This window comes from Ctenocephalides felis, unplaced genomic scaffold, assembly GCF_003426905.1.
Source record: "Ctenocephalides felis isolate EL2017-DRISC unplaced genomic scaffold, ASM342690v1 CF-g0.4_SCAFFOLD_03570, whole genome shotgun sequence".
In the NCBI taxonomy this organism is placed as follows: domain Eukaryota; kingdom Metazoa; phylum Arthropoda; class Insecta; order Siphonaptera; family Pulicidae; genus Ctenocephalides; species Ctenocephalides felis.
The window spans coordinates 4,442,522-4,465,885 of record NW_020539724.1 but is presented as its reverse complement, the minus strand read 5'-3'; the positions used below and the strand labels follow the sequence as shown (position 1 = coordinate 4,465,885).

The 23,364-nt window shown below is 28.3% G+C and overlaps 4 protein-coding genes across 5 annotated transcripts; 1 reads left to right on the top strand and 3 right to left on the bottom strand.

Annotated features, from left to right (window-relative positions):
- The first annotated feature begins 1,199 nt into the window (after positions 1–1,199).
- Positions 1,200–8,247, top strand: LOC113383728 (glutamic acid-rich protein). Its single transcript, XM_026621977.1, has 15 exons — positions 1,200–1,410; positions 3,923–4,046; positions 4,115–4,225; positions 4,327–4,600; positions 4,681–4,801; positions 4,910–4,999; positions 5,069–5,309; positions 5,481–5,578; positions 5,799–5,952; positions 6,042–6,191; positions 6,310–6,381; positions 7,134–7,286; positions 7,370–7,479; positions 7,537–7,726; positions 7,962–8,247. Exons 2-15 carry the CDS (start codon positions 3,924–3,926, stop codon positions 8,157–8,159), a joined length of 2,085 nt encoding a protein of 694 aa, XP_026477762.1. The 5' UTR covers positions 1,200–1,410; position 3,923; the 3' UTR covers positions 8,160–8,247.
- A 306-nt stretch (positions 8,248–8,553) lies between these two features.
- LOC113383748 (small ubiquitin-related modifier 1-like) lies at positions 8,554–9,869 on the bottom strand. 2 transcript variants are annotated; one of them, XM_026622003.1, is made up of 4 exons: positions 9,844–9,869; positions 9,639–9,773; positions 9,312–9,463; positions 8,554–8,890 (listed from the first exon to the last, which is right to left on the bottom strand). In XM_026622003.1, exons 2-4 carry the CDS (start codon positions 9,639–9,641, stop codon positions 8,749–8,751), a joined length of 297 nt encoding a protein of 98 aa, XP_026477788.1. In that variant the 5' UTR covers positions 9,642–9,773; positions 9,844–9,869; the 3' UTR covers positions 8,554–8,748. The 2 variants fall into 2 exon arrangements, with proteins under 2 accessions (XP_026477788.1, XP_026477789.1); XM_026622004.1 differs by having other exon boundaries at positions 9,639–9,723; positions 9,844–9,867.
- A 1,851-nt stretch (positions 9,870–11,720) lies between these two features.
- LOC113383115 lies at positions 11,721–19,885 on the bottom strand. Its single transcript, XM_026621366.1, has 9 exons — positions 19,339–19,885; positions 18,358–19,221; positions 15,890–17,907; positions 15,425–15,568; positions 15,247–15,323; positions 15,063–15,183; positions 14,914–14,957; positions 14,744–14,757; positions 11,721–13,099 (listed from the first exon to the last, which is right to left on the bottom strand). The coding sequence occupies exons 1-9, from the start codon at positions 19,883–19,885 to the stop codon at positions 11,721–11,723; spliced, it is 5,208 nt and encodes a 1,735-aa protein (XP_026477151.1).
- An 89-nt stretch (positions 19,886–19,974) lies between these two features.
- LOC113383113 (GATA zinc finger domain-containing protein 14-like) lies at positions 19,975–23,347 on the bottom strand. Its single transcript, XM_026621365.1, has 4 exons — positions 22,919–23,347; positions 21,121–21,172; positions 20,056–20,654; positions 19,975–20,009 (listed from the first exon to the last, which is right to left on the bottom strand). The coding sequence occupies exons 1-4, from the start codon at positions 22,995–22,997 to the stop codon at positions 19,975–19,977; spliced, it is 765 nt and encodes a 254-aa protein (XP_026477150.1). The 5' UTR covers positions 22,998–23,347.
- Positions 23,348–23,364: the final 17 nt, after the last annotated feature.

Sequence of the window (23,364 nt, the reverse complement as noted above, 5' to 3'; positions counted from 1 at the left end):
CAATTCACCTAATTAAAAATTATGCAAATGCATTAACAACTCTCCAAAACCTGCTACTAAACAACCTACTTTTTCCTTGAAACAAATCTTATGACTTTGTCCAAAATTGAAAATAAATTTTATTTCCCCGTACCAGGTACTAATCCGATTCACTCTTTCGTCAACTTTTGGTCCTATTATCGTAGATATTAATTCACTTCACGACAACCAAATACTGCCAAATACATTAACAATTCTCTAAACAACCTCCATTTGCCTAAAAAAAATCCTATGAATTTCATTTCCAAATAACCACTAATCAGTTTAGATGTAGTTTCCTTATTTACTAATGTCTCACCTAAATTTGTTCTTGAGTATAGAATAAATTTTCGATATATCGCTACACATTAGTCCAGACACATAGAAAAATTTACCATCTCAAATACTTACTTCAAATTTATAGGAAAATTCTATTTCCTTTTGCTCGCCTATGGGTTTTCCCTCTTTGGCAAAAATCTATTTTAACCTATAGACAATTTTAACCACTTGCAATAAACATATATTTTATTATGGATATATTGATGATATCATAACATCAAATTAAATTGCATGGAACCAAAAAAGTTCATCAGGACACATGCCGATTCTACTTCTCTTGTTGGCTCAAGAAACTTTCATGTAGAAACCATAGCTCAAAAGTGAATTTTTAGCCAGCGAAGTTTTCAAAAAAGTTTTTCTTTATATAATTATGTACAAAAAAAACAAGCTTAGTAGTCTCGAAATTTGATGGTCATAGAATTGATGAGCAAAACTTAGCTGACCATATTTTTTATTTTATATCGGTTCAACTTCTGTAGAATTAATTCTACTTGAAAGAACTTTTTTAAAAAATCGCGACAATTCTAGAAAATTGCTTCCAGAAAAATGCTGGACGCATGGTGGAGATCAGGAGTTGTTCTAGCCAATCCAGAGCGCATCAATGAAACAAAGTCCTTAAAATATTATAAGCATATGAGAAGTGGTTTGAAAAATCTTAATAACAAAATAAACATTTAGAAAATCATTCTAAGTATTTATTTCAAAATTATTGCATCGAATATTCTTTCGCAAGCAGGCTGTCTTCAAGTCGGTGCTGATCGCTGGACGCGAATCGCTAAACATCACACATGAAATTGCTGACCCAAAATATACAAGTACATCTGACAGTAACATAAGGCCAAATTTGAAAAAATTAATTATTTGAGTGAATTTTGACCATTTCGTGAGAAGATTTAAATCTTCTTTAATTAAGTTATCAAGTGAGATATTTTTGCAAAACTTGGAAATTTGAAAAATAAGTGATATCCAAGTGGTTAGAAAAAATGCATTTAAATTGATCTTAGTGTACATGATTTAGGAACTATTCTTGTGGGAATTATAAGCATATATCAGGTAATATTATGAGCATAATAATTACGCAAAATAATGTATGTTATATGGTGGTTTATGTTTCGTTATTGTGATGTTCAAAAAATTAAGTAGAAAATGGTCATCTAAACCAACTAACAAATATTTTTGTGTAATGATGCATAATTTACCCATAATATTAACCTTATGTACAGAATTACATTGCAAGATCTAAAAGTCAGACACAACTACTTTGACCATCATAAAAAATTAGTCATAATAAAAAAATCACATTCAAAAATCTAATAGAAACAATATAGTACATGTATATTTAGTTAGTTGTATATGTGTTTTGAAAAAATGTATTCGCTATTTTCTTTGTAAAGCTATTTTTAACGTAAACTTGATCTCAATGTCGAAGTTATTTAGAATTTTACAGCTTTGGTATAAAGTTTTATAAATAATACAATATCCAACTCACGACAAATGTTGTGCATTTATGTATAGAAATATTTTAAAAATAAATATGTGGTATTTCTGAGAAAGAAGAACACATTTTGCTATAAGATATATGATTACTTTTGCCTATGTAACATGTATATGTAAATACAGTTTTTTTTCGACGTTGAAACACATTTGATATAATTTAGCATCCAACTCATCAAATTAAAAAATGCATTAGTATTTAAACTTCTTCATTTAAACGATTTTTGCACTTGATATGTGTGTGGAAGAATATAACACAAGAGTTTATAATAATTTAAAATAAAATAATTTAAACATAAGTTTTAAAACATTTTTTAAAATTCTAATTAATAAACACAGCAAAATAACTATAGTTGCAAATTAAAAAATAAATATTAAAACATTCAATTTTGTTCAATAAATGCTTAGTCAGTATTGTTCTCCCTGATTTGCTGAATGATGGCACATATCAAGTGTCGAAATGTTTGAATAAAAAAGTACAAATACTAATCCATTTTTTTATTTTTTTTAATTGGCTGCTATTTGAGGTATATGATACAATTAATAAACATATACGTATGTTGGAAAAATAAATAACCCATATTTTTGATTGTGACTTGATACAAATTTAAAATTGCAGATTTAAAAAAAAAATGCGTTGACTAATTCAATATAATTTAAAGTTATAAAAAAATTTAAGTTTTATAATCATTAGAAAGTAAAGTAAAATGATATAACACATTATAGGTGAAGTACAATCTTTAACTTCCCAAAAATAAAACCTTTTCAAAATAGAAAATCTTTTTTCTTTTTTAATGCCCGCAACAGGTGCTAGTATTGTATTTATAGACCTAAATCTGAATGAAAAGAAATACATTTAAAAACAAAAAAACTAATTTGTATTCTTACGATTACCGAATACCTATGGTAAAATTATTACTTCTGTTATGTGCTAATTTATAAAAAAATATAAATATAATTCAGCCTAGATTTGCAATCATAACTTTCAAAAATTCTAATACATATTTGATTACATATGATATTATATTTAGTTTTGCATATCTTTCACAGATTGGGTGATATTATTATATTTTAAGATGTATTATGAAACATTTAATTTAAGTTTAAGTATCACAATTAATAAAGTGACAAATAAATTTAATATATCTATTACTTTCTTAACTGAAATTTCGTTGTTTACAATATAACTTAATCCCGGCGTTGCTAAATCAATTAGAAGCGCAAATATTATTTATAGCACAATGTTGATCTATCAAAGTTTCTCATAGACTGTTTGCGATTCTTGTAAACATTCGAAATTTCTTATGTAAACGCTAATTCTAAATTACTGAAAATAGCCCCATTGTTGTTATCTTATTGGAGCCATATTGCAGAAGAAACAATCTTTACCAGAAACTAATCAGCTTTGATAACAAATGATTCAGAATGACTTGGAACGCTGAGAAATCATAAAATTAGCAAATTGGATTTTTTGACAAATTCGGAAAGTTAAAAATAGAAGAACATCTAAGTCTTTTTAATAAAATTTAATTAAGGAGCATTTATTTATAAAATTTATATATGATTATCAAATCCTAATGGTCAACGCCTCACATGTATTAGCCTAAAGTGGCCAAAAGTAATAAATATCATATCTTCATAGGGGCAAGATTTTAAAGAAATAAATTACTATTAATCATTTACTAATAGGTTTTAATGAAATTTAATATCTTCTTAAATGATTCACCTCGCTGACGTTATGTGTATCCTCACATAAAACCAACATGTTAATTAAAGAAAAGTATGTACAGTTGCCAAAATTCAACTCGGAGACGTATGAAAACATATTGTAACATTTCTTTATATTTACTACGTTGACATAATTTTGCTTTTAAAAAAATTTGATCGTTTTCAACTTTGGTATACAAATAACTAAAATTAAACGCAAAAATGTAATAAAACACAACTTCTGTAAATAGAATCTAAATCAAATCTATATTTACTTCTAACAATCAAATTATTGCCAAAGTGTTTTGAAATGAAATGTATTGCTTCTACTATTATAGAATAAATATTTTGGTATAATACACAGGATGCCCATTGGGAGCAATCCTCCTGTGCGTGCTGCAGGCAGACCGCCATGGGTTAGAGATGGGCCAAAGCCAATACCGGTGCCAGCTGCACCATGGACATTAAATAGACGAGGACAACAACAGGTGCAGAAGAAAAACATTTAAATTAATAAATCAATCAAATGCAATTACATGTATTTATTAATTTTAAGCAAGGAGAAGATGGTCAGACATCTCAAGCAGCAGCTCAACCGTCACAGACGACGCCCAGAAAAACTACACAGATTACAATACAACCTGCTGAGAACGGAGCACCAAAACAGGTAATATTTAATAATATCCTAGTTATATCAATATATTAATCTCGTGATATTTAGATCTAAAGATACAAATATTATTTAAACCATCCATAATTTTGTATCAGGCTAAACTACAATCTCGTGAAGTAAAGGTGCCTATAGTAACCGAAAAACCCGCGACTAAAATAACGACGTCAGTCAGAAAGAAATCGAACGATGAACCACCTCCAGCAGCAAAGAAGGTCGAAGCTACACCAGAACCGCCAAAACCTAAAGTTGAAAGTAAAATCAGGACACAAAATAGGCAGATACAAGATAAAGAAGAAGCTAGGGAGACATTAGAGAAAGTAATTCCGGTGCAGAGGGTTAAAAGTTTAGCAAAACAGGATAGTATTAAAGGTAAGACCAGATGGATTAAACATTAAAGTTTGGGTCACTTAAGAAGCACACATTGTATTATTTTTTCATTATTTCAACAGGTCCACCAATAGGCCCGCCATTGCCACCTCCTCCACCACCGCCGCCTCCAAATGCACCACCACCAGATTTTAAGAAAAAACCAATAACAGAACAACAAGCTAAAAGATTGCAAGCCCTTAGGTAAAAAATAAAATAAAATAATTTAGTGTTGAAGAAATGCCACGAATTCAATTCAACAAACATTTAATTTGTTATAGTTATATTTTAGTGAATCTGTTCCAATTTCAGATCAAGGCCCAGGAAGCGTCCAGATTGGACAGACATGATGAAAGAAGTTGAAAGTGGCCGCAAATTGAAGCATGTCGAATGTAACGACAGGTATATTAATTACAACAGTTTTTAAGAAGGAGAAACTAATATCACAAACATTTCTGTTAAAATTAACAGATCCGGACCAATACTTTCCAAATCAATGTTGTTTAAAGCAAAGGGCTCGTTTGTATACGAGTCAGAAAAGGACAATGTTCACAATAAACTGCTTAAACAAATTCAATTTGGTGTTCCGCTTAAGAAAGTTAAATGCAACGATAGAAGTAAACCAATCCTTGATGGGCTCAGGAAGTTCAGGAGGCAGATGACCATAGAAGAACAAATTCAAAAATCGCAAAGTCAGGCAAATTTGTCAGAGGTATTTCAACATTAAATGTTAAAAGCATTTAAGCTATTTGTAAAATGCTTTTACTGTGACTATTCACCTGCTACTGCTATTTAACTCTTAAACCAACTAGTATAGATAGTAAATAGATTACATTAGTTATTAATAAATGCAATATTTTATAGTTCAATATAATTATTTCAGCCCCCTGTAGAAGAAGATGAAGTTGACGAAATGGATGATATTGATAAAGTTCGAGATGATCTTCAAAGTACAAAACAACTCTTAGCATTAGAATTAAGGTAAAATAATTAATTCATATATTTTCTATGAGTAGAAAATTTTATGGATCAATTCTCAAAAAACAAATCTAAAAAGATTCTGGATACCAATATTCGAAATTTTAGGTGTATTACATTTATTTGCTACTAGATATTGATAAAATCGTTAAGTGATAGTACTGTGAAAAAGTAGACTTATTCCATTTATTAAATCTTAATTAATAATCATATTACTTATTAGAAATAAAGAAGCTCAAGTGCGAGAAAATAAGCGTCTTTTAGCACGTATACAAAATTTAGAAGCCGAACTAGAATTGGAAAGAGCTAGGGTGGCTCCTCAAGAAGTTAAAACAGCAGGTTCTGCACCAGATGAAACTCTTATTAAGGCTCTTAAGGTAATTATAGAAATGAAAAGTTTTTACTATACTCATTGTTAATTTTTTTTTATTATTACTGATTCAACAATAAAAAATGTTTTCTTTAGAATGAGGCAAGTGCAGCAAGGAAGCATGCAGAAGATTTGGAGACTAAATATCAAAAGGCTGCAGAGATGTTAGACAACGCCAAGAGCAATTTAGAAGAACAGAAGAAACAAAATGCACTCTTAGAGAAAAAATTACAACAAGCTCTTCAGGTAAGAAAAATTAATATTCTATATTCCATTTTTTCGTCAGTATTCGAACAGCGTCGATAATAGATTATGAATAATTTAAATGAATACAAGTTTATCTAATAATTGTTGTCAAAAACAGGGTTGTCAGCGCTTAATTAAGGAGGAGATTCCAAAACGCAGAGTTTATGATTTTGAACCTGATAGCGATATGGTAAAAAATGCTTGCCATAAATAATAAAGCGTCATTTCTTGTAGAACTTATAATCATAATAACAAGTCCTAAAATATGATACCAACACTCAATCTAATTAAAAATTCGTCTTTTGTATATAGTTAGCTCACTCATTTGAACTCATTAAGTTTTTTTATACAAATAAAAATGTATTAATGGAGTCACCCACCACTTTGTCATTTTTCTTCATAAATTTTTGATTAGTATTTTAACATATCTAATGTTCATTATAAAATGCCACTAATATTTAAATGTCTTTGATGTTGTACTCAAAAAGTGGATGTGCCAATCGTTTTGGAAAATTAAATGTTACTTTGTATTAATTACTAATAAATGTTCTTTAACAACTTAAAATATAAATATGCATAGGATACAGAATTGCGCAATTAAAACGTACACATGGCCACATAAATATTATTTGAAATTATAAACAGCCAATACACATTTTTTGAATTAATAAGAGTTAACATAAAATATGAACACATCTATCAATTTAATGCCATCTGATAGTTATCAAGAATAATTTAAATATTGCAATCCTGCATCAAATGGCAGTCTAGCACAGCAAAATATATGGAAGATGTTACACATGTTTGAAAATATTTACATTTACATAATGTCCAGATTTTCTAATCACATTAAAAAAATGTAGATATATACATGTATTTACACTGAACCAAATAAATATTCTGAAAACAATGCACTCATACAAAATTAAATAAATGTATCAGGATTCAAAGAATGATACACGAAGGGCAAGCGAAGCACCAAATGCACAAGAGCCAGAAGAAGAAGAGGAAGAAGTGATATCAGAAACAGAATCAGATAGTGATGATGATGAAGAAACTCGTAAGGAAAAGGCAGCTAAGAGATTACAGAGAGAGGTAACTAGAGTATTAAAATAATCTAGAGTATTCATTATTATTACTTCTTAAATACAATTGTATTCTAATTTTTGTATTTCCAGATCAAGATGTTAAGTACCAAACTAAGGAATTATAAAGATAAGCAAGTTGTGGCCAAAAAGGAGCGTAAGGCACTTAAAGATTGCTTCAAGAAACAACAAGTTGCTTTAAAGTAAATTTTAAATTGAATTATCATTAGAGGAGATAATTACACAAATTTCTTTTTCAGGGAAGAGAAAAAGAAATATAAGGAGTTGCAAAAAGAAGTAGATAAAATGGCAGCATTGATGAAGGATGCTTCTGATGATGAAGAAGAGGAATCATCAGAAGAAGAGGAACCAGAAGAAGAAGAATCAGAAGAAGAAAGTAGCGAATCTGAAGAAAGTGAATCAGAGAGTGAAAGTGAAAGCGAGGATGAGGTATTTTAAAATTGACTAAAATTTGCTCATAATCATTAATCATATGCTTTCCATTATAAAATTAATATATAATGCAATGTAGTAAGTGTAATAGTTATTGATTGATGAATTCAGAATGAAATTTAATATTTCAATGTAAATCCAATAAGGACACCTTGTTGTAATCCTCATAAAATTAATGGTATTGAATTTTGCAGCTGCAATATGTACTTTACAATATTAATTCATTTTACAGGATGCTACAGATGAACAAAAGAAGAAAATGCTTGAAACAAGAGCAAAACGGCATGAGGGCATCTTGAATGCTCTGAAGAAAGGAAACTATTTATTAAAAGCTAATGTAGATCGACAAAGAGATGACCTTAATAAGCAAAGAGAAATGTCTATAACTCTACAAGAAGATTTAAATTCGGTTCTTTCTGAACTTGGCTGATCCTTACTTTACATATCATAAAAAATATAAATTATATTAAAATCTAGGCTTTAGCATAACCATTTAAAGTGCAAATATGTTACAAGTATTTTTTAAGCAATTTTAGCTGATTTTTTAATGTTATAAACATGTTAAATTCAATTTTGATAAAATAGATATAATGCACTTTTTCATTATAATACATGTGACCAGCTTATATAAATTCAAATTATGCAAATACCTTAAAAAAATGGTTATAAATTGAACATCTCTGCTTGTGAGTTAAATGCTTTTTATAAATAAATATGTATCATTTTATGTATAAATATTATAAAAATGATGATGTATTTGGATTATAATTTATAAAAAAATAAATTTCTATTGATGTAAGCCCAATTATATTAATACAAAATAATTAGGGTCTTATTGCTTATATTATAAAATGTCTTCTACATGTGAAACATCATAATCCAATTATCTATACATAAAACAATTATAAATTTTAAATTTTAATTATTTACCTACATTTACACCTAGCCTTGTATTCTTACATACATCATATTCAGTTCGTTAAATAAAATCAAACATCATCAATATTGTCTTAGAAATTCTATTCTGATAAGTAAACACAGTCACTATCATAGTCATCATGGTCTGGTTCAGGAATATGTGTCTTTATTTTATCACCATCAGAAAGGGATAATGTTATTGGAGTATCAGTTGAGCGGATTCGCCTTCCTTTGTGATAAAATCTGAAATGTATAATAGAACATAAATTATGATGAACTAAACTATCAAAAAGAAGATGGTTATAAATAGTTTTGTTTTCTATGTAATGTCATAATAGATACACATATGCTTGAAGGAATGAAGGTAATGAATTGACAATGTTAAGTTAAATAAATTTAAATGAAATGTATAATAAATGTGCAGTGATCAACATTGTTATGATAATGAAAGGATTATTAATATACTTTTAGTTAAAACTACCTCAGAATTCACTTTTGAGACAAATATATTCAGATGTCAGTAAGCATGATTAAAAGTAAAGCTAAAAAGTATTCTTTGGTTTACAATTGTATTGTTGTGATAGCCATTAATTAATTAAATTATTGATCACTAAGTATGCCAATTCAATCTATAAGTTATTCAACATAAAGCTTATATACTTACACTAAAAAGTCAATATTTTCCAAACATTCTCTTCGGAGAAACAAATTCATTAATCTTCCCATTTGCACATTCGGTCTCATTTGGAATGGAATTTCGTTTTGGTCGGGACATATCACGGTTACATTAATAAACTTATCATTATTGATTAGATCCTATAAAAAAGCACAACCTTATGACATATTAAAAATAAGTTAAATATATAGGTATATTTAAATTATGTGTTATGCATAATACTCAGATTGCACAAATTATTATAATATGATTATAAATCAGAGCCTTTTTTATGTTTTGTCTTATTTCAGACTTATAGTTATAATTGAAACTTACCATTTTTAGTTAATTATTCAATTTCTTCACCAACACCCATAAAATCAATGATCAGCTCACAGATTTTTTGTTGTAAAATGCAAACCTTTTACCAATTATTATTTTAAGTATTAAAGAATCATAATTAACTTTTGCCTGTATGTAATATAAAATTATGTTTATAATAATTTTTAGGTTATGTTCGCACAATTAACCTAAAACTAACCTTAAAAATAAATTCGAGTCATTGGTTAACTTGGAAAGTCTATAAAGCAAATAAAACATACGACAAAGTGTTTATTTGTATAATAATAATTTATTATACTTTTTGAATGATTTCACTATCGACTTTATTCCATGTAGCAACACTTAAATATAAATTAAAAAACTATTTACCGCCATGTGACAGTTGACAGTTGTTGATACAAAACTCATAGTGCGTTTTCGCCCTAACATCCCCACTCACACAATTTTGTTTCAATACAATTACCAATGTTTGAAATCAAACTGTTGTGTCTTGAGTTTTGCAAATCTTTTTTATTTAATATTATCTAAGTACGTATTGTTTTCATTTATGTAGTTCTACCATTATGAGATATGTTAGAAATTATTCTAAAAATTATCAACGCATTTTACCAAACAGTTTATTTTATATTATTTATATCTTATTGCATCGGCGACATATTATCGAGTGCAGGTTATTACTTATTCTGGACGTTATATTATACATGCACAGCAGTTTTGGAGTTCATACAAGTTTTGGTAGAAGATTTTAATATTTTTTGCTGTGATATCTGTGAGAAACTTAATATTTTATTAATTTATATTTTTGAAAGAATAGAGAAAATTTTTTATGGAATAATTTATGGACTGACATTTCTCACTTACCTGCAAACTGCTTTATATACATCTATTTTATACTTATTTGAAGGAATATTTACATTATTGAAAAGTGGATTTGACTATATAGTATTTATATTGAGATTGCTGAAAGACGTACTTATTGCAGTAGGTGATGGAATATGGTATGCAATCTTAATCATACCAAGAACAATAAACTTCTGTATTACAACTATCTTCGATCAATTCATCTTTGCTTTCATCAATACATATCAGAAATTTAAAGAAATAATACATTACACTTGCTCTGCATTAGTACAGCTAATAAATGACATATACGTAGAGATACAGGAGTTTCCATATACGTCAATTATAGGACTTGTTGTACTTGTTATAGTCTTACATTTCTGTAACAAACATCGAAGTTTTCTGCGAAGACATTTATTAATCTTACTACGGCAAACATTCAATGCTCTTCTACAATTACTGGCTGTGATAGTCTCTCCAATCATTATATGTGCCCAAGGACTTATTTGGTGGAGACATGATAGAATCTTAACTGGCCAATTGCTACAAAATGCAGATACAGTAGATAGTGATGTTCCTGAGGCAAAATTATGTATCATATGCAGAGTAATGGAGAAAAACATTATATCATACCCTTGCTTGCATGTTTGCATGTGCCGTTCCTGTTTCATGATTCTACGTAGCAACCGTGATTATCATTGTCCAGTATGCAGGAGGAATATAGTCAGATATGATCGTATTTATTACACATAAATTAATGTAAATAAAAATGAAATAGATTTATTAGAATATTATATGAAATGAATGAAATAATTATATGAATGTTATACCTCTTTAACATAATTTATATAAATATATATTGATGAAATACATTTTTTATACCTACAAATAAATTTCTCATTCTGATGTCATACTCACACAAGTATTTTAGAAAGGCAGCCATCTAAAAACTTTCACTTAAAAATAATAAATTTAATATTTAATGTATAAATAATATAAGAATCTCATAAATAACAATGATTAAAATGCATCATATATTTAGCCTTTATTAGTAACAAAATAATATGTAATGATAAAATCATTGATAAATTTCATTTATTAATAACATACAACATCTTATTGTTAAGCAAAAACATGATGTAAGATAAATATAATTAGTTTTCCAGTTATCAAAACTAGTACAAATTTCATTTCAAAACAATATTGTATTGCAATTCTTATTTTAAACTTAAAAGATCATTCAAAACCATAAAAAACGTCAAGTTCTAGTTCAGAAAATTCATCAAGTTCTTCTAAAATAGTTTTAGCCTTTATTAATTTTCTTTCGCTTTTTGTAGAATTTTCCCCATCTGAATCATTTGTTATGGCCTCCAAATAATGTTTAACACTCTTATAGCCCTTTTCGAGTGCAACAGGTCTCAAAATTCCTGTTGGTGCATAACCCTGTCTTGTTAAACAAATGGAACAATTACAAATACCTCTACAAGGAGGACAAGACCAATTTGGGTCCCGAAGAGCATCTGCTACACTTTCCCCATATCTTCCATCCAAACAAGGACCACAAAATTGACCTCTTACACCCGTGCAAATTCCACTGCGACAAAATGTTTTTGTATCAATTGTTTTTTGACGGCATTGATGGCAACTACTGCCTTCTTTTGAATAGGTTTTCTCTATAGCTCTAACAGCAATATTATCAATGTGCCTTTGAGTGACTTCTGATACTGGTAATTCAGGAATTGCAGTGCGCCTGCCATTAAGTTTAGGAAATTTTTGAGTAAGCAAGTATTTGAAACCATGGGTGACTGGTCCAATTGTTTTCCTATGTTTTGGCTTATCATCATTATCCAATAGTTTATCTAACTCATATTCATTGTATTTCACGGGTTCACCTCTTACTCTCAAAGACCGCCGTTTCTCCACTGGTTGTGGATTTGAGTTTTGAACATATTTTCTTTTATAAACAGGTTTAGTCTTAACAATGTCTTTTGGTTTAGCCTTATCCCCATACTCATCTGGAAAAAGTTGTGCAAATATTTCTTTGTTTCTTTGAATATTTCGTTTACGAATTGCTTCTAAGCTATTATCTTGTTGTGCATCATCTTCAGATGCTGATGTCTTATCAAATAATGCTTGCAACATTTTTTGGTTTCTATCAAGATTCTTCAAACGTCTTGTTTCAATATCATCATCTTCATTTATGGTAATATCATCATCATCCATTGAATTAATTACAGAATCTAAATCGTTTTCCTCTTCCTTGGTTTGAATTTTATTAGATTCAACCAAAGAATTTTCATCATGATCACTTAAGCTTATTTTATCATCTTCAGTTAGGCTTATTTTATCATCTGTATTAAAACTTAATCTACCACATTTGATTGCATGAGACGCATTTGTTTTAGGGTTATTATCCTCATTAGAAATTTTACTTACACCAAGAAAGCTTTCACTATTTCTATTTAAGCTTTCTTCGACATTTTTATTTAAATCAGATCTTTGTTTTGAAGTAATATTAGAACTTTCATCTATTGTAGCACATTCTTCTGCCATTATAACATCATCATCTTCACTGTCCTTACTTTCAAACATCTTGCTTCCTTTACAATAAATATCTAAAAATAATTATATCTATAATATTATATTATATTATATGAAATTTATTATTTCTAATGATGACAATAAAAATTGATGGGAAACGATACTAAGACCGCCAATTCCCGGCGTTTTCCAAAATTGATATACATAAAAAACATAACAATTAAATATTAAATTATAACTATAGTTCTCATTATAACTTTATGGTTATTACCTTAATTATCATCAACATTCGCCTTTACGAAATCTTTTTGTTTATTAAAGCTGTTGTCAAAGCCGGTAAGAAATGAGCACGAATTTGAATAGTTTGAAGCAACAACACAAAGTAATGAAGGCGCATAGAGCACATTTATTTAATGGATCCTGGAGGGCGACATCGAAAGTTAATAATAAATAAATATAAAAAAAAGTTAATATAAATTTTATGTTATATTTTCGCCAAATTTAATAGAAATATGAAATGAGGAAAGTATAAATAGACATTTTGTTTGTTTGTTTTGATTCTTGGCCATTTTCTACTGCTCTTGATAAAGTGGTTTAAAACTCTTCTTTTATCCTCTACCTCTATACTCTTCTTTTATCTATGTTTTGAATTTTTACTTGTCCTTTTGAAAATTTCTTATCGATGGCTAAGCGAATATTAACTAATCAGGTGTTATTTTATGTAAGAAAAACTCTTTATCTCCTTATTTAATGGCTAGGTAGTTTACAACGAAGATGTCAGTATTGATAGTTGCATATCCTTGTTTGTTTCGAATTTATGTTTAAGTGATCCTAAAAGCCCCCCCTAGACCTAAGACCCATATTACATATTATGCCTGGGGTAAGTGTCACGTATCAATTTTTCTTTTTTCTTCTACAAGGTATCCATTAAACTAGTATTCCCTCACAGGCAAAATCTAATTTAATTAGATTGCCATTTTGCCTTAAGACAAGTTGCATAAATAATAAGAAGTCAATATATTAATATTTTACGTTATTACATACGATAAATAGATTTACATTTTTATAAGCAAGGCACATTATTCCAAATTTTGAGCTGTCCATTAATCACGTAATCGATTTTTAAGGTTTTTTGAACCCCCTTGATGACATTCAAAATTAACCCTTCATGCGTATTTATAGTTTATTCAGGAAAAAAATACACGTGATATCTTACTAGATCCCCCACGTAATATTTTGTCAACCCAATCTATCTCTTTTAAACCTCATATGATTTACTTAAAGACCCCTATGATGAATTTTTATTATTCTACTACTTATCATATAATTAGATTTTTTTAAAATGATATTTAGAACAATTACGTTACGAACTGTATCGTCATGTTAAGTTTAATTAAATGCCAGCAAATTTTTTTTAACATTTAATTTCAAAGAACAACCTGGCAGATCTTTGCCAAAAACTAATCGCCATGATTTCCAGATTAGTTGAGGATTTTTAGTTGGATCATGGAAGAAAAATGTGGCATTTTTCTGCTAATTATAAAGAAACGCGCTGGCCGATCGTTACGCAAAACTAATCCACGCAAGTCCTAATCTTTAACTCAAATATATTGAATTTTTTTGAAATTAATTAACTTATAATTTAAAGTTAATTATTTAAATAATTAGGAAATTTATATCTAAAAATATTTGTTTTTTAGTCTATAAACGTTTATAACTTTTTTTCAAAGTTCTAAAAGCAAATCATAAGCATTTATTTAAAAATGTAACAATATAAATATATACATTTCATAGAACAAACTAAAATATTTTTCAATTAATTTTAAAATTAAAGAATATATATTTTTTATTATAATTAAGTTATTTTCCTTTGAAAAAATCAAATCACTTCTTAAGGCAGTTTTCGTTATGCTCAGAATACCAATGATTTGTCTGAAAAAAACAAAATATTTATAATAATTATGTCAACTTCTAATATTAAGTAACATTAGAAAATTAACCAAAGAAAAAAGTACTAGTAAACTTAATACAAATTACCTGGCATACTTTCGAACAATAACATGTAAATTTACAATAAGCACATCTTATTTCTGCTGCTTTGTCACATAATGCGCAAAGTATTACTGGATCATGTTGCAACATAAATCGGCGGGTTGACCTGTTAGAATGGCATTAAAATATCAAGTATATGAAATAAAAATACAATAAGAACAATTCTTACTTGACCCATTGTGTTACTTCGTCTGAGAAACCACTGTCGACTGACATTCTAATATCGCTGCTAATATTAGATGAAATCTAAGTTAAAAAATGCACAATTTAGTAACAATAATAATTTTCAATAATAATAATAATTTGATAATAATTCGGAATTCTATAAAAAATTCAACACAACATACCCTATTAGATGCAATGCCGATACGTATTCCAACTGGATAATTCAGTGTTGTCTTTGTGTCTTCATCATCACTTAATTCTATGATTTCTGATTTAATGTCAATTTCACAAGGTTCCAAACAGATTTCAGATATAGGAAGCTTCTCCTGGTTAATGAGGCAATAGATTGAAAAATTGTTTATTATATGTAGATGTGAAAAGGGACCGTCCATTAATCACATGATTGATTTTTAGGAATTTTTTTAATCCCCGCCCCTTTGGTGATATTTAAAATTGTTTTTTTGTAAATTAAAGTAAATAATAAATACACATGATATGTCTCTAGCCCCTCTCCTCTTTGTGATATTTCGTGATTTTTTTTACCCTTCACCTCCTCTTTGTGATATTTCGTGATTTTTTTTACCCTTCACCTCCTTCTTTAAAGCTTCACATGGTCAATGGACAGCCCCCAAGACAATGAAACTTACCAAGTTTTCATTGATAACTTGATCATTAAATCGATTATTAGGTGAATCATTATCTGAAGTAACTATTATAGTCTCATCATATTCCTGAGTTTTTATTATATTGTTATTGGTGTTGCTTCCAGTCGGTAGAAAAGATAAAGTTGCCCCCGAGCCATTACCACTAATATTCCAACAGTTAATGCAGTTTTGTAACTTACAATTAAAGCTGCTAATTAAATCCATTACTTGTGTTTTGCTTGGACATGGTTTAGTGGCATGCCAGCTCGAACACAACTTCCTATATACTAAATTTAAAAATGAACTACTGTTCAACAATCTATCTAAACCAGAACGTAACTTTATTGCAAGTTGGAAAATTGAATTAAAAATTCGCATTTCTCTGGCTTTGTATGCTATTTTATAGTCGCTCAATAAAATTTCATACTCCACATCTCGAGTTATGGAGTCTCTGCTGGAGAAAATATTATACTGATATGTGTATTCGTCCTCAAACAAATTTCGTAGGTCAATGATAAAACCTGTAAATATTAGGTCGTCATAAATAGACGTTAAGAGTTTCTGAGAACTTGTAATTTCTGCAATTGTTCCACTGTATTTGTTCAAAGTAGGCAAAAACTCTTGAAACAATCTGCTCAATTGAAATGAATCATGAACACTTATTAAGTTTATATCTTTAGCAAACAAATAGAGCGAACACTCTGGAGAATATTCAATGGTTGGTAGTGAGACATCAACTTCTTTATGCTGATGCTCGTCAATTGTCTGTTCTGGTACAATATTAGGAGGTTGAATTTCAAGAATATCTTCTTCAATTATGATCACATCATCCTTTGCTATATTATAATCAACCGTATTTACATTGGTTGCTAATTCATTCTCTTCAGATTTACTATTTCCTTCATCTTCTACAGTTTTGAGGTTGGATCTAATAACAGTTGAATTATTATTGATACTTGTTTTATTTATAGTTTTATCTTTAAAATGTTTCGTCATCATCTGCTGTGATGTAACATTAACAGTTTGAATTTCAAGTATATCTTTGTCTTGAGTATCTTCTTCAATGATAATCACATCATCATCCATTTCTAAGTTATTGTATTCAAGAGACTCTTTACTAGATTCTGGCATACCAGGCGATTTGTGTTTGCTGCTTAGATGTTGCTCATTTGCCAGTAATGTAATATTACCTTCATCATTTGATCCCCAGCTATCACCAATGGCCGTTAATTTATGATCTTCAGATTTAATATTACTTTTACTTTTCACAATGTCGACCGTTGATTTGACAGTTTGAATTTCAAGTATATCTTCGTCTTGAGTATCTTCTTCAATGATAATCACATCATCATCCATTTCTAAGTTATTGTATTCAAAAGACTCTTTACTAGATTCGGGTATACCAGGCGATTTATGTTTGCTGCTTAGTTGTTGCTCATTTGCTAGTAATGTAATATTACCTTCATCATTTGATCCCCAACTATCACCAATGGCCTTTAATTTATGATCTTCAGATTTAATATTACTTTTACTTTTCACAATGTCAACCGTTGATTTATCATTATAATTTGTTTTATTTTCATCTGTAAAATCTGTTGTGGTTTTGTTCTCATTAAGTTTAATTTTAGATTTATTTTTCTGTTTGTTGTCTTTTGTTTTATTGTGTGTACTTGTAGTTTTTTCAGTTTTATCACCTTTGTCTTTAGAAACTATCTTCTTATTAGAAAAATTTGAGGTATTTTGATGATTTTCCATATTGCTGATGTGATCATTTCCATTTATTTCACTATCACCACTTAAAAGATTTGAACTGCTCTTGTCTTTTATGCTTGTATCTTTATTTTTAATAGTATTATTTAGTTTGTCTATTTTACTATTTTTATCTTTATCTTTGCTATTTTTTAAAACAACATTAACTTTTTCTAGTTTAGAATTATTGTTACTAGTTCTTTTATCATTTCTACTTTTATTCAATTTTTCCTCATTAATCTTATCGTTAGTTTGAATTAATTTAGTTTTATCTATATTTTTAGTTCTTATTATTGTATTATTTGGACTTTTAATATGCTTGATATTTGATTTTATATCATCATCCATTTTAATATTATTTACTTTTAAATTTGTCTTATTACATGAAACCACATTTTTCTTAATCTTATTTGATTTTTCATGAATTTTATTAATTGTATTATTGTTTGGACTTTTTGATTTATCACATATTCTGTTATTAATTTTTTTATTACTATAAATATTATTACAGTTGATATCATTCTTTCGGCATTTGTTATCCATATTTTCCTGTGCTTCATCAGAGCTCTTTTCATTAGATTTGGTGCTTACAGACATGGAACTACTTAATTTTATATAATTTTTATCGGATTTTTTGTTATTAATATTATGTTTCACTTTTTCATTATTTGAAATATCCATTTCAAAAGAATTATTATTATCTGCAACTCTATGAGGTGTACCCCTTGTATTTTTTTCAACATCTTTATGAGGTGTACCTTTGTCAATTTTTTCTGCATTTTTATAAGGTGTACCTTTTGCAATTTTTTCTGCATTTTTATGAGGTGTACCTTTTGCATTTTTTTCTGCATTTTTATGAGGTGTACCTTTTGCAGTTTTTTCTATATCTTTATGCGGCGTTCCTCTTACAATTTTTTCTGCATTTTTATGGGGTGTACCTTTTGCAATTTTTTCTATATTTGTATAAGGTGTTCCTTTTGCAATTTGTTCTGCGTCTTTATGAGGTGTAGAAAGTTTACATTTTTTAGCAATTTCATTATTAGTTTTATGTGGAGTCGAAGCAATTACTTTTGTAAATCTCTCAGTGGATTGATAATTCACATCAATTGAATGGAATTTAGAAGATTTCAAAGGCGTTTTTTCTGCCGATTGGTTTTCATTAACAGACAAAGTTGTAATATCTGAAGCTATTTCAGAAGTGCTAGTTGAACCATCTAGTTTTCTTCTTTTGCATTCATGTTCTGGATTAGGATTAAGATCAAAATAATCCGATGCTTCTTTTCGTTTGCCAGAACTTGGTGAGTTATTGTTGAAAATAGAGATTCTGGAAGCATGTTTTTTATATTCTGTCGGTATTGGCGGTGTCTTTTGATCAGAAATTGAATCATTCATCCCTTTCTCCCTTCTTGGTGTTAAATATAATTGATCAGATCTTTTATCATTACCAGAAGATATAGTATTTTGTTGATTGATTCTTGATGTTTCTCTACTAGTTGTAGGTGTTTTTTCCAACTTCGGTTGACCGGCCGTTTTTATAGACCCGCCATTTTTTTCTGTATGTGATGCGGTTTTTAACTTCTCTATACCTAACACATTATCATTATAAAACTTATTTGTAAAATTCATTTCTTTCTCAAAAAAATTTGATGATTTTGAATCATTTAAGTTGAATAATTCAGCGCGCTCTTGGAACCTTGGCGTGCAATAATTGTACTCGAATAATTCAGTTTCGAGATCATTTATATCTGAAGGTGGTGAGTATATTTCCTCATGTGAATCACTTACAAAATTACTAATGTTAATATAATGATCACCGCCATGTACGTTATTATTAATAAACTTATAAAATGCATCATTAGCCTGCGATTCAATAGAAGTTTCGACATCTGATGAAAGCATTTTAGGATCAGAAGATTCGGAACTATCATTTTTACTACTAATTTTATCAGTTTCAACAGTCTTGTTCATATAACCATGATCTTTACAAATTTCTTTTATAAATGTATCATGTTTATTAGTTAACTTATACATTTCTTTAGTATTTGCCTCTTTATTATGATCTCCATGTAAGGAGTTGACATTTGTACACTTATTGCCATTATTATCATTATCTCTAATAACAGAAATATTAATAGCACTACTAGTATCCAAGTTAGAACTATTTGGAGTAGATTTCAAATTTTGCAAGTTCTTATTATGATGAGGAGTATATTTATTGCGAATATCACATTTGCTTGTTTGTTGATACATGGTATTTGGGGTTTTATTATTTAATTCAAAGTTTAATGATTCTGAACTTGTTTTTTCTAATGTATTTTTGATAATCGATTCATCAGTTTTTATGGAAATAAGATAAGAATTTTCTGATAAGTGACTTATATTGTTTGAAGTGTTGTATATTTGTTCAATCGAAACATTACCTTCACTTGACACAGGTATTTTATTTGTATGATTTAAATCATTAATTGCACTTGACTTAGGTATCTGATTTGAATCACATTTATTTGAAAACTGAATTTTATTGTTATTGTGAATCACTAAAGATTTATCAACTACGTTACTACAATTTTCATTATTTTGTGTAGGCTTATGGGTTACATTATTAGATATATTGTTACTAGATACGTTATCAGATATGTTTGACGGTGTTTTACAATTGGATTTGTTTGATGGTGTTCTATCATTTGATGTAAAATTAATATAATCTGATTTTGGTGTTGTATACCTCTTGGCGTGAAGTGCATTGTCATTCGCATAAGAAATTGCTTGGTTGTAATGCATTGAATAACTATCACAATATTTATTGTTGAGATTAGAATCATATCTATGTTGCCTTTGAGATCTATATTGACCAGTTTGATTCATTGGCGGGTTTTGAAAATGATAATAATCATTGGGCATTGCTTGTTGATCATAATTATTCATGTTATATCCATGAGAATAGGATGAATATCTTCTGTGCCCTTGTCTAGATAAGAATTGATTTCTTGAATCATAATAATAGTCTCCATATCTGGCACTAAAGAATAATAAAATAGATTAGTTTTGGAATGAAAGGCCACTAATGCAAGTAAAATCTCTCTAATAATCGAAATCTCTCTAATTATCGAAAGTAGGACTTAATGAATACATTAAACATATAATTGTATATTTTAATTTTCTTATGAAAGTTGCAATGTTACGTTAATCAACAACAACAAATTTAAGGAATTAAATATTTAAATAAATATATTATAAGATGGAAGTAGAAACTTATGAAGTATTTAATACTAGTGTAAACTTTTAACAAAGATAGTATCCAAATACTTCCATGAAGTATATATAAAAATAAATCAATTTAATCCACAAATCAACAAAACTAATAAAACACAACAATGCACATTTTAGGTTTACTTTTTGTTTACATATTTTGAAAGTTTTTGTGATAATAAAAATATAATCTTATGGAAATTTTCTATTATCATTATTTATAGAACTGTACTTACTTCCACATATCAGCTCCACTATTTATCCGATTGTTAAAATATTGTCCTGTATCTGAAAGTATCACTCAAGTATCTTATTACAATTTATAATAATAAAAACACGTCCATTATAAAATGTACTAAATATATTTTAAACTACACGAATCACAAGAAAATAAATAAGTTATGAGTATAACATGTTCTTCAAAACAAACCAACAACAAAAGAAAGAATAACGTTTGTGAATTGACACCAACTAGGCACAGATTGTACATCAGTAGGACCACCTGAAGAATGTTAATGAATGCTAGTCAAACTGTCATGCCAAATTAATAAGAAGTATTCTGGCTTCAGAATAAATTCAACAACTCTCAGTGTATATTTATATCATTTATATTATATTAATTATTATTAAATTAACATGAACGATATTATATATTCTATATAAACGCTAGTCCTCTTATCAGTCCTTCTCAATATTGTTCGCGCCCATTTTAACTGTGTTTTGTAGTTGAAATTAACATGTGCGCGATTTTGACAGTAGTGAAAGCATCAATTTTAATAAATGTTAATATGTGGAATTATGATTTTGCAATATTAGTTGGTGAGATACTTTTTTTTTATAAAATAAGAGTAATGAAAGTTACATTATTTATAATATTCTATTTGAAAACATTTAATATTCCTCGTAAGGGCCCAATAGCACTAGTTTAGAATTTGAAATACGTACTTATTTAATAATACTTTATATAAAATTGCCAATCGATTTTTATTTGTTGTATTAATTAATTAAAGAAAATAAAATTAACTTAATTATTACAATGCATAACGTAACTTGAAATAACGAACTTTATCATAAGATTATCTGTGTTTTTTCATTATCATTTCTTATCAGCGTTTTAACAAACATTTCAAATCGATTTTTATTGCAATTTGAAATCTTTTATTACATTATGTATTTTAAACAAAGTTTTTGCCCATTTTATTCTTATGAATTCATATTCAAATATATATTCATATATATATTCATTATATTCAAATATATATTCATATATAAATATTCAAAGATATTTATCCATAGAGTTTTAAACAAAGTTTTGGCCGTTTTATTTTTATCAAATACTCAATCTATCCACAGATTTTTAAACGAAGTTTTGGCCTAACATAGGGCATTAAAATTAAATAAAAATAATTGAAATAACAAGATGTACATATAACAAAAAAGAAAAACTGTTAGTAGTTTTCCGAAAAAATACATCTCTGTGATTTTTAATAAAATAAAAAACGGAGAAAAAATTGAAAGGATTAGACAATATTTGATTGATACAGAATTATTTAAAATATTTACTAGCCGCTATCGGTCGATCAGGATATAGTTTGGCATGGCGACATTTTTAATCGAAAACACATACTGTATGTAATATGATAACATATTCACGACGATTCCAATTAGTATTAAACTATTTTAGGGCCAGACCCCGAAGGTCCTAAAATGTGTCTTAAGCTTTAAAGCGTATTATACGGGTTAAGGTACTATATGTTCCAAAAATAAGCGCATTAAATATAATAATCAATAACTATCATATTCTAATGTATTTTTTTTCGATACTCCAAGTATACCCATTTCCAGCACTGCCGGAACGTACGTTTGTATCTGATCAGATTGATTTGACAGACTTTTTGCATTAGACCATGAGGTAAAAATTTAGAATCGAAAACTAATTAAAATTCTTCGAAAAACAGATCACATGCATTAATACTCAGATCCCAAATTCTAATTAGATATATAATTCTAATTAGATATATAAAACTTACATACCGTTTATACTTTCTCGGCATCTTCCTTCATCTCGCGCCTTAGACACATTTTGTACACAGAAGTCTATGTAATAAGACATAATTTTTAACACAAATTTATTAATATTTTAAAAATACTTTTAGCACATGTATAAATGATTGTTAATAATGCTAAGATAAAAATAAAATGGAAATAGAATAAAATAAAATGGATGCTTCGGTGTTACTGGTTCACAAACAAATAATGTTGTATTACCATTTATGTAGGAAGACGTTCTTGTAAAGCAGACATAGCACTATGTTGGTATTATTTCCACAACATCGTAAAAAGTAAACAAACCACAAACATTATATCATTTGGATGGAAATTTTGTCAAATTTAAATAAAATCTTTCTTATTTATCATTATTTTATTTTACGAACACTTCACTATTGCATATTTAGGTTTGTTACATCCCTTTAAAACTG

Coding starts and splice junctions, on each gene's coding strand:
- LOC113383748 (XM_026622003.1), bottom strand. Junction 8,891..9,311: donor GAAAATATTGACTTTTTAGT/GTAAGTATATAA, acceptor TATACATTTCAG/ATTTTATCACAAAGGAAGGC.
- LOC113383115 (XM_026621366.1), bottom strand. CDS start 19,885: ATGTATCAACAAACAAGCAAATGTGATATTCGCAATAAATATACTCCT. Junction 17,908..18,357: donor TGTTGAAAAAAATACAAGGG/GTACACCTCATA, acceptor CTAAAAATATAG/ATAAAACTAAATTAATTCAA. Junction 15,569..15,889: donor AAGTTATCAATGAAAACTTG/GTAAGTTTCATT, acceptor CTCATTAACCAG/GAGAAGCTTCCTATATCTGA.
- LOC113383728 (XM_026621977.1), top strand. CDS start 3,924: ATGCCCATTGGGAGCAATCCTCCTGTGCGTGCTGCAGGCAGACCGCCA. Junction 5,310..5,480: donor GTCAGGCAAATTTGTCAGAG/GTATTTCAACAT, acceptor TAATTATTTCAG/CCCCCTGTAGAAGAAGATGA. Junction 5,579..5,798: donor CTCTTAGCATTAGAATTAAG/GTAAAATAATTA, acceptor ATTACTTATTAG/AAATAAAGAAGCTCAAGTGC.
- LOC113383113 (XM_026621365.1), bottom strand. CDS start 22,997: ATGTCTTATTACATAGACTTCTGTGTACAAAATGTGTCTAAGGCGCGA. Junction 20,655..21,120: donor AGTGGAGCTGATATGTGGAA/GTAAGTACAGTT, acceptor ATTATTCTTTAG/TGCCAGATATGGAGACTATT. Junction 20,010..20,055: donor AATACCTGTGTCAAGTGAAG/GTAATGTTTCGA, acceptor AAACAATATAAG/TCACTTATCAGAAAATTCTT.